The following is an 11,052-nucleotide window of genomic DNA, read 5'->3' on the forward strand; positions in this document are numbered from 1 at the left end:
TCCAGGGACATATCCTGCGGTGACATCGTCAGTGGGCAGTTTATGTCCTCAAGACAGGATAAAAGGCTGTGAGCTGAAGAGGAGAGAAGGAGGGAACGCGGTAATGACACTCAGAGTGAAAGCAGACATGTGGTTGGCGAGACCCTGGTGGCGCCTGCCCAGGACGAGGGCACTGGGCACCACAGCAGCACTGGCCCCCAAGGCACTGCAGCCCTTTGAAGCCATACCGCAGTACTCCAGAAACAAGTGGCTGAAGATGATACAAATCCTGAGGGAGCAGGGCCAGGAGAACCTGCACCTGGAGATGCACCAGGCCTTCCAAGAGCTGGGGCCCATTTTCAGGTAAGGGGCCTTCCTGACCCAGAGCTGAGCACAGACAGTTTCCTGCCTCCCTGGTTGCTCAGGCTCTGCAGGGTATGAGGTGCTGCATTCCCCAGTAGGCACCAGCTGTTCCATCCTTAGCAAGACAGGGAGGGAGCACAGTAGGTCATGGGCCTGACTCATGGAGACCGTGGCTGTCCATGTGGACAGAGAAAGGCAGTGCTCACACAGAGTGCAGGAGCGCTGAAGTGGAGAGGAGTCAGTCAGGCAGTGGGAGAGCCCTCCTGTGGGGACAGCAAAGGCTAGGGGAGGGTGAGGCGAGGGAGCACCCTGACAGGGCTGGTTTTTCAGGGAGCTCAGGTGGAAGGCGTTCCACCCACAGCAGGGCTCTGTTCTTCACCCGCCCCACCCCAGGTACAAAGTAGGAAGAACCCAGATAGTGTCTGTGATGTTGCCAGAGGATGCTGAGAAGCTGCATCAGGCATACAGTAAATACCCTCACCGCACAACCTTGGAACCCTGGCTGGCCCACAGAGAGCACCGTGGCCTGAGACGAGGCGTGTTCTTGCTGTGAGTGGACATCAGGAATAAGGAGGGGGTGGGGAGGTGAGACTGGACTCCTGAATACAGGAGAAAGAACTGGCTGGGGGCGGAATGTGAAGACCAGTCACTGCCATGCATAGACTGGTGCCACGTGATGGAGCTTATGGGTCTGGGGAGGAGGGAGATGTCCAAAAAGGTACAAGAGAAACAGTGATTCTCCCTCTAGCAGTAGGTCTGAACAGGCTTTCCTGACAATGGGCTACAGAGCTGTTCCAGGAAGGTCGGGTGGGAGATCCACTGGCTCCAGGGGGCCACAGCCTGATGTCCAGCAATGTGGTGTCACTTCCCTAGGGGGTGCTTTGGTCTTAGAGATTTAGGGTAGACAGTCCTGGGGACCAAGGGACAGAAAGCAGATGGCTCTTGTGGGCTCACCATCAAACATTGAATGAGGTAGTGGAGAGAGGGAGGAGTTTCCTCCTGCATCTGAGTGCACATCTGGAGAGGCTCCTGGTGGCTTAGGTTGGATGATCTGCAAATGAGGTAATTCCTACTGGGGGTGAAAAGGAAGTCAGTTGTGGGCAGCTCCCTGAGACCACATCAAGAGCAGTATTTTCTCAGTAATGGTTTAGAGAAACGAGTTCCTTGGAAACTTGACTGAAATCATGTAGAAGCAAGGACATGCTCAGCAACAGGGCAGAGCCATGTGTAATATGTATGTGCACACCCCTTGCATCTGTATATTTATGGTATTTGACTTGTTAGTATTTATTTGAAAGTATGACCCTGTGATGTGTCCAGATAAAGGACTTGACACTCTGAAGGCAGGTGAACTTGCCTCAGTGAGCATGGCTGTTTTCCTAGGTTTATGCACACAGGGACTAGGGTACTCACGCATGTTTTGTTTTGTTTTGATTTGGTTTTTCGAGACAGGGTTTCTCTGTGTAGCCTTGGCTGTCCTAGACTCACTTTGTAGACCAGGCTGGCCTCAAACTCACAGCGATCTGCCTGCTTCTGCCTCCTGAGTACTGAGCTGAAAGGCGTGCGCCACTACACCCAGCTCTCACATGTGTTTTTTGACATCTTGTGTGGGTACATGTGTGTATGTGCGTGTGATTACTGCCAATGGCTGCAGGCTTTTGCATACTGAATAACAGGCATTCTACATGTGTAGCTCAGTGTGCAAGCTCCTTCCTGTCATTTAGTGGAGAATCTCCATGGGAGCCCTGCGCCTCTACCTCCCGCCCCCGGTGCCTGGGCGGTGGTTTGTGGATATTGTGAGTGGTCCTCTGCTGAGGCTCTTGCCCTAGGGAAGATGGGATCCCTTAGCTGAGATAGGCAGATGCTGATGTCTCAGAGACCACACACTCTACAGGACTGACAGGCTGAGTGAGCTCAGCTAGGGCTTATCCTCTGTGGGCTGGTGGTATAGGCCAGGTGGGCAGAGCTTGACAACAGATTCTCTCTTCTGCCTGGGTGTGGATGTGCCAAATCTATCTTAGACTTAGTGACCTCTGCCAACCTATGGAGGCTGCTTTGGAAGAAAGGAGTAGGGTAGGATGTGCGGAGTCAGCCTCTGAGCCCAACATCTCTTTCCCCCAAGTTCTTTGAGGGTCAGGAAGATGGGACACAGGCCTGGGCCAGACCTTTCTTGGGAGGTGTCTGCAGCTCTGCTCTGCTCCCCTCTGCAGAAATGGGCCTGAATGGCGCTTCAACCGACTGAACCTGAACCCAAACATGCTGTCACCGAAGGCCGTTCACAAGTTTATCCCTATGGTGGACATGGTAGCAAGGGACTTTGTGCAGAACCTGAAGAAGAAGATGCTGGAGAGTGCCCATGGTCGCTTCTCCACGGACTTCCGGTCCAATTTGTTCAACTATACCATAGAAGGTGTGTGGCCTGGGGAAGCTTGAGGGAGACGGGGAAAGCTGAGGCCAGGAAGGAGACAGCACTGAGGCCAGTGACTGCCTTGGTTCAGCGATAATATTCTCTCTGCAGCCAGCCACTTTGTTCTTTATGGGGAGCGGCTGGGCCTCATTGGCCATGACCTGAGTCCTGACAGCCTAAAGTTCATCCATGCCTTGCATTCCATGTTCAAGACCACCACACAGCTTCTGCTCTTGCCCGGCAGCTTGACTCGCTGGACAAGCGCCTGGGTGTGGAAAGAAAACTTTGAGTCCTGGGACCTCATCTCTGAGTATGGTGAGGGCCACTGACTTGGGCGGCACCATGGGGCAGGGGAAAATGGTCACGTGACTGTCATTCACGGTTATTCACTTCAAAGAGCTGTGGCTGGTTAAGGCCCTTCCTGCAATTCCTCGGTGAGTTTAGGATTGTATTGTGCAGCAATGGTGGCACACAAGCCCAAAGACCTAAGTGCCAGGGACACAACAGCTATGAGGGTGAAGCAGAGGCCTGTCCCAGCATCACGACTCCACATTTTCTCTTCTCCTACAGTCACAAAATGTGTCAAGAATGTGTATGAAGAGCTGGAAAAGGGTCGTCCACAGTCCTGGAGTGTCGTATCAGAGCTGGTAGCAGATGGCACTCTGTCAATGGCTGCCATCCAGGCCAATTCTATGGAACTCACTGCTGGAAGTGTAGACACGGTCAGGATCAAGTGGAGCCTGAATTCCACCCTGACACCTCATGGTTTTTCCCCAAAGCACAGTCACTCACAGTTCCCCCTCACCTGCGCTGCCCAATCCTGTTCCCTTTTGTGGCTATTTGCTGTGAAACTAGTGAAATATTTGAACAAAGGGAAAGGGGATCCTAGCTGGGCTGTTTTGAGTCAAGGCCGGCACATCCAAGTTCCAGGCACAAGCCAAGTTAGACAAAACCTGTCAGGTAGCAGCCTACCCCTCATTTCCTCCAATGCCCAAGTATCCTATGAGCCTAGAAGAACAGTGAGCAGCTTGGAGTCCTCTGTTGGACTGTAGAGTAGGCCTCCAAGTCAGTGTGAACTTGAGGCAAGGGAAGACAAGGCTGAAGGGAGCGATAAGCACCCAGGTCCCACTGATGCCAAAGGGTGATGATGATGGTAGCGCAGTCTAGTAGTTGGGAGGGAATAAGGGTTCAGGAGCACATTTCCTGCCTGTCACAGACTCCTTCTCCAAGGGGCTGCTCTGGGCTAGGATCCTTAATCTAGAGCCTCGAGTTCTAGAGACGAAAGAGTAAAACCACGATGCTCCCACCGTGGAGCTGTTTTTGGGAGGGGTTGAGGACCAGCACAAAGCTTGTTGGAATAAGATGATGGAGGTGTCAGAACAGTCCAGGGACCAGAGAGACCAGAGAGTCTAGAGTCAGAGTTGTATGTACACCCTCTGGGGCTTAGGGAGACAGCAAGCTACCTAAAGTGGAGGGACATAGGGCCAGATGAGGTCCACAGTGATCTGGGCCCCATTAGGAAGGGCCTTGTGTCAACCATAAGCCCAGTGTACAGCCTGAAGGCACCGGTGACTTCAGGAAGGGACCTATGAGACTGCTTTTGTGGGCCATGACATTGAAAGAGGCATTTTGGATCTAGAGGTTCAGGGCTCACACTAGTCAGGAAAAGTCAGGGTGAAGAGCAAGGCCAATTCCAAGGGGCATGTGAATAGCTGGTGTAAATCATAGATTAGGGAAGGTGGAGGTGGGTGATACAAAGAGGCCATCTCAAGGGGCATCAGATCACATTGTCATACTTAACTCTAAAGGTGCTAAGATGTTGGCCCAAGGTAACATGTCAGGGGGCTTTCCTTCAGGATGCAGGGCAAGGAGTTCAGGTGAACATTAGAGAAGAAAGTCAAGCTTCCCAGAGTCCCACCTTGCTATGACCAGGCTCTTCTCCAGGAAAGGACATCTTCTCAGTAGGGACACCTTTTGAGAGCGTGTTTGAGGTTGCTGTCTGTCTCCTGCAGACAGCAATCCCCTTGGTAATGACCCTTTTTGAGCTGGCTCGGAACCCAGGTGTTCAGCAGGCCCTTCGGGAAGAGAGTCTGGCAGCTGAGGCCAGCATCGCTGCAGATCCTCACAGGGTTACATCAGACGTGCCCCTGCTGTGGGCTGCCCTTAAAGAGACCTTGAGGTAGGTGCCAGCTGCCCCTCCCCTGCTGCTCTGTACCCTCTCTTTTCTGGGGCCGAGGACAGCCATGTTCTCTGTCCTTCTTCCTATGGCTGCTGGGTGCTATTGCTCCTCTGGAGGTTGCCTGAGCTCAGCAGAGCCAGGCACCACAGATCCTCTGGAGGATCTGAGGGAGAAATGCAGATGTGGACAGGAGAAGCCCTTCAACTCTGAGGCCTCTCCCATTGCTTCCTCTTCCCCAGGCTCTACCCTGTTGGTCCCTTTCTGGAGAGAATGGCAAACTCAGACTTGGTGCTTCAGAACTACCATGTCCCTGCTGGGGTGAGTGAGCCTCATACAGCCACCACTTGGCCTGTTGTCCATCATCTCAGAGGCAGCTGACCTTGCCCTTGACATTTGCCCACAGACGTTGGTCCTACTCTATCTCTACTCCATGGGCCGAAACCCTGCAGTGTTCGCGAGACCTGAGCGCTACATGCCTCAGCGCTGGCTGGACAAGAAAAGGCAGTTCCAGCACCTGGCCTTTGGCTTTGGGGTTCGCCAGTGCCTGGGGAGGCGCCTGGCAGAGGTGGAGATGCTGCTGCTGCTGCACCATGTGAGCGTCTCTGAATGGGGCCTGTGGGATGGGGCGGGGTGGGAGGATGCTGGAAGGTGGGTAACTAAGACAAGGCCTTCAGAGTTTATCTGAGCCTGGGGTGTCTGGTTCACCAGAGCAGGCACCTAAGGAGGGGGGAGCCTTAAGAATAAGGTTGAATAGGATGGGACTTTCAAAGTAGTATGGGCTAGCTGAACCTAAATATGTCCTTAGTGGTAGCTTGGTGGGATAGGATGGTTTCTAGAACAGGGCTAGGTTCTCAGGGCCCAACAGGGGGTCGGTCCTCTTTGCAGCATAGGGGCAGCAGTGAGCAGCTCAGCAGGTGAGTGTTGAGACCCGCTGAGGAGGCCAGATGGAGTAATCTCCCACTCCACCCCCCCCCACCCCCCCAACCTTGTGTTCCAGGTGCTAAAAACCTTCCAGGTGGAGACACAAGAGCACAAGGATGTTCAGATGGTCTACCGCTTCGTTTTGATGCCCAGCTCCAGCCCCCTCCTCACTTTCCGGCCTATCAGCTAGTAACACAACCTTTTTTGGTGTCTCAGGAGGTCAGCTCTTCCTGTTCCCTTGAGGTGCTCCCCCTCTTTTCTCCCTCAGGGTCCTATGCCTGTGGTCAATGTTAGCCTCTCATCTAGGATCTGACAGGCTGTGATTCAAGGCCCGGGAATGGCTCTGGTCAGGGGCGGGGTTGCTGCCCCTTCACTGTCATTTCTCAGCCTCCTACTGCAGTCATCCAAGTGAGTTTACATGCTGGCTTCCTGTCTGGTCCCAAATGTCTTCCTGACTCTTCTCAAATTTCTTTGTATTATTTGAGTGTTGTTCAAGAGAAACTCAACACCAGAAAGGACATCTCATGTAGGCAGTTAAAGCCCATAAGATCACATTGTCACGTATGACGAGAGACAGAACTGGCCACGCAACTAATGTGTGTATGCCGCACACCCCAGATGCCAGGCACAGTGGGTGCTGAGAGATCACCTTCCCAATCCAGACTATGTGTGGACCCTGGGGATGCTGAGACAAGCCAAGGGCCTCAGGTGTGGCGAAGCAAGCTTGTAGAAATGTCCTGGTAACACAAGGGTCAGAAATTGGTTAGCTAATTTCATAATGGTTTCTGTATGTATCTTCTCTGGTAACAAATGAACACAAGCCAGACTCACTTGAGCCATTTGGAGTGGCTTTTTGGAGTGTCAGTGTGTAATGTCTTTCGGGCCTCATGTCCCTGGTCAACACATACCACCAGCCAAAGCATAGTGCACCATTCAGGGATGAGATGTGCCCTGGGTTACAAGCATACCTAGGCATACTCTCTTTGTCTCATTCTTTCTTAGCTGCCCTGATAAAATATAAACTATGCCTCCTTTTAAAAAAAAAGTCTCTTATAAACAACAGAAATGTGTCTGTTCTTGCATTGGAAAAAAAAAATCAATCCACTCATCAATTATTTAAAATCCAACTAGTAAAAAAAATCCAATTAGTAAAAAATTCTTATAACATTCAGTATAAAGGTTTTAAAGCCCTCAATATTTTTATATCACTTTAAGGGCTAGAGAGTTGGCTCAGTGGTTAAGAGTACTTGCTGCTCTTGCAAGATTTGGGTTCGGTTCCCTCCCCCCTCCCACCCCCCACCCCCACCCCACGCACAGCAGCTTACAACAGTCTGTGACTGCAGGTCTTCAGGATATGACATCCCTTTTGAACACCTGCCACAAACATTTAGGTAAACATTAAAGAAGAAAAGTAGTTTGAGAAGAAGAGAAAACATCAAAACCCCAATGGTAAAAGAGTAAAAATGCACAAACAGATAACAAACACATATGCAAAGAAAATACAAAGTAATCTCTGTCTCTTCAGCTCTGAGTGTGCTCTCCCAGATGTGAAAACAGTCTACTCACCAGAAAGTGCAAGATGAGCCCACATCTACTGATGTGCTGCAGAATGCCTGAACAGAGCTTAAAGTATCAGTCATAAAGCACACAAAAGAGACCGGCCTAGGACATACACTGACCACACACCACAAGAGGTATCTTGGGTTTGGACCCTAGAAGCAAAACTAATGGATGTTACTGGAAAAATTGGTGAAAATAATTGTTTTCTATGATTCAATTAATATCATTATATAAAAGAAGTGTGTTTGCACACATGCATGGTTGCTTATGAAGACAGAGTGGCCACTGGGTGCCTGCCCCTGTCACTCCCCACCTTAGTTATTGAGACACGGTCTCTCACTGAGACTAGAGTAAAACAGTTGGTAGACCCACCCCACCAGTGAGCTCCAGGGATCCACCTACCCTGGTCTAGCTCTTATGCAGGTACCGGGGGTGGGGAGGGGGGCAAACTCAAGACCTCATGACAACATGCTAGGCACTTTGCCAGTTGTGCCATCTGCTCAGCCCATCACAGTTAATCTTTTTTTGTATTGATAAGTATTCCATGATTACATGAGATATCTGCTCCAGAGCAAGTTAGGAAAATGATGGGGAAAATTCTTGGCACTTGTTACAACTCTTGGGAAATGCTAAAATGGCTTCCAAGTGACTACTAGGAAGAGATACAATTTAGTAATACGAGCTGCATATTTATATAAAAGAGAGTGGTGGAAAAAAATGATGGTTGGTCCTCAAACGGCTGAACCTGCAGCTTTTTCTTGCAGGGAACAAGATGAGGTAGGTCAGAGACCAAAGTTTTCTCCTCACCTTTGAGTCACCTTTACATCCATGATCCGACCATGACAGGACATGGTTTGGTTCCCAGCACTCATATGTCAGACTAAAAATATGTATAACTGCAGTTCCAGGGAATCAATACTCTCTTTTGAACACATATGAATCACAGACATACATGCTGGTAAACCACCTACACACATGCAGTAAAAGAAATTTAGAAATAAAAATATGTATATACAAACATATGCCCACACACATAGGCACACAGCTTGAACCCAACTGCAGGGCGTTTTATAATTGGAACAGTGCTCAGATCTTATGGCACATCTTGCTGTTTATAACACTCATCAAATTCAATGACCCCTGTGTGACAATCAGACACAGCTCAGACAAAACTCCACATGGTTTTAAAAATGTAAATCTCAACTTGTCCATTTCTTCTCTTGTCATCTCAAAGTTTTTAAAATCAGAGTCTGTTGGTGTTACCATGAGGAAGTTAAAATAACCTGTACTAAGCAAGCATGCTTCAGCACTTACCCCTACTGCAGGCATGAACCAGACAAGCCTGTCATTTTTAACATTCGACCCTTTTAAATGAATCCTAATATAATGAGACTTAGTGATATTACCAACTTAACATATGAGCCAATTAAAAGAAAGTTGTACCCAAATGACAGTCATCAGAAGAGGACTACATGGACGATGTTAAACACTTTTGGGTCATAAAACTATCTTGTTACCAAGAAAGGCACAGACACTTGTTGTTCAATGAAAAGTTTTTGAAAACAGCTGGGCGTGGTGGCGCACACCTGTAATCCCAGCACTCCGGGGAGGCAGAGGCTCTCTGGGAGTTTGAGGCCCGTCTGGTCTACAAAGCAAATCCAGGACAGTCAAGGCTACACATAGAAACCCTGTCTAGAAAAAACCAAACCAACCAACCAACCAAACAACAAAAACAACAAAAAACCCTGAAAACAAGTTTTGTGAACAAAACCATTACAGTAAAAGAAAACCCCTAATGAGTCAGTTCTGAAACACCTAAGGAACCTTTAATAGAGGTTTTATTTGTTTTTCAAGATAGGGTTTCTTTGTGTAGCCCTGGCTATCCTAGAACTCAGTGTGTGGACCAGACTGGCCATGAACTGTGAGATCTGCCCACCTCTGCCTCCCCAGTGTTGGGATTAAAGGTGTGCAACACCACCACCCACTGGCAAGTGTATGAGCTCAGGAGTGATCATAAGTCTTACCATTCACGTTAACCTTTTTAAACATAAAATATAAATGTTAAACATGAAACAACAAAATAAGTCATATACTATGTGGTGAATGCTTGCTAGCAGAAAGATGATAGCTGATGATAATTACTTACTTGGTAGTGTGGGCAAGAATCCAGAAAAGAAGCTGTGTAAATAAAGACTGATTAAAACTGCAGTTGGGGCTAAAGAGATGGCACAGTGGCTCAGAACAGTGACTGCTCTTCTGGAGGACCCAGGTTGAAACCCCAGCACCCACATGATGGCTCACCATGACCTTTATTTTTAGTTCCAAAGGATCGGACACCATTTGACCTCCACTGGCATGGCACACACATGGTGTATAGACATACATGAAAGCAAAACACCAATACTCATGAAAAACAAAACAAAACAAAAATCAATAAAAATAAAAATGTAAAAAACCTTCAGTGATGTGGAGAGTCTATAATGTTGCAGCTCCAGAGTCTAATTACTTATTTAGTCCCCAAATAGCATACCTTTGACTACCTCTGTATCAGAATTACTATCATGTGACTAATAGACCAAAAGCTTGGGATCCATTAACTTAACAAGTCACCAGCTTCCACAAAACAAAAGTCCAAAAGCTGATCAGATAGGATCTTGGGCCCATAGAAATGCTTCTTTCATTTGCCTGTAGCCCCCTCTTTGTAGGACTCACCAATATATTTAAACTTGCCTGTATTCATAACTTCCTTTGTTCTATAAATCTATAAAAACCTTCACGAAACTGCTTCCCTGTTGAAACATGAACCTTGAAGTAACCTAAATACATGTTCCCAGGCTGTAATCACTAAACAAATAGCTTTGACAGAATAATTATTTCTATTCCCTTTAAGATTAGAGCTGTGGGGAATTTTCTGTTGTTGTTGGTTTTTAGATTTTCAGGTGGTTTTTTTGTTTGTTTGGTTTTTTGTTTTTTGTTTTTGTTTTTTGCCACAAACAGAAGCAACACTCTGAAAAAAGTCATGATTAAGAGTCATTATCATGGGCTGGAGAGATGGCTCAAAGGTTAAGAAAACTCACTGTTTTTCCAGAAGACCAGAGTTCAATTTCCAGCAGCCACATGGTGGCTCAAAAGGATCTATAATAAGTTCTGGAACGCTCTTCTGACATGTGGGTGTACATACAGGCAGAAGACTGTATATGTAATAAATAAATCAATAAAATTGAGAGGGGGGTTATCATGTATTTTTTGGGTTCCTTTTGTGTAGATACACCCTTTTCTTCTTTCTTTTTTCTGTGATATCATCCCTCAATCCTTTTTTATATAAACAAAAAGCTGGGAACATAAAAAATGTGATGCTGGAGTCCAGCTGCTGCCGAGGCCACAAACGCATACCCAGAGGAGGCCTGACACTCTCACAGGTATGATGGGCACCCTACAGACACAGTGTGTCCATGGTCCCTAGCTACAGACTTCCGGGTACCAGGATTTCTCACCTGGGAAAGTGAATTTACATGAACACAGATATTGGTGGCTACACTTCCAAGAGGTGAAACTTGAAGACATTATGCAAGTTGAGAGAGATTATATGTATGTATATAATTGTGTGTATGGTTATACATATTTATAATGTATCCATAATAAA

General features: G+C 47.9%; 1 protein-coding gene across 1 annotated transcript; it reads left to right on the forward strand.

Annotated features, from left to right (window-relative positions):
- LOC311578740 (cytochrome P450 11B1, mitochondrial-like) lies at window positions 1–6,879 on the forward strand. The gene is made up of 9 exons (XM_084748756.1): window positions 1–342; window positions 736–891; window positions 2,553–2,752; window positions 2,861–3,064; window positions 3,320–3,471; window positions 4,762–4,928; window positions 5,168–5,246; window positions 5,332–5,520; window positions 5,926–6,879. Exons 1-9 carry the CDS (start codon window positions 104–106, stop codon window positions 6,037–6,039), a joined length of 1,500 nt encoding a protein of 499 aa, XP_084604882.1. The 5' UTR covers window positions 1–103; the 3' UTR covers window positions 6,040–6,879.
- Window positions 6,880–11,052: the final 4,173 nt, after the last annotated feature.

This window comes from Acomys minous, assembly GCF_964271855.1.
Source record: "Acomys minous genome assembly, chromosome: 12".
In the NCBI taxonomy this organism is placed as follows: domain Eukaryota; kingdom Metazoa; phylum Chordata; class Mammalia; order Rodentia; family Muridae; genus Acomys; species Acomys minous.

Excerpts from the sequence above, each read along its gene's own strand:
- LOC311578740 (XM_084748756.1), top strand. The coding sequence starts at position 104 with ATGACACTCAGAGTGAAAGCAGACATGTGGTTGGCGAGACCCTGGTGG. Across the intron at positions 3,472-4,761 it reads CTGCTGGAAGTGTAGACACG|ACAGCAATCCCCTTGGTAAT; the intron begins GTCAGGATCAAG and ends TGTCTCCTGCAG. Across the intron at positions 5,247-5,331 it reads ACTACCATGTCCCTGCTGGG|ACGTTGGTCCTACTCTATCT; the intron begins GTGAGTGAGCCT and ends ATTTGCCCACAG.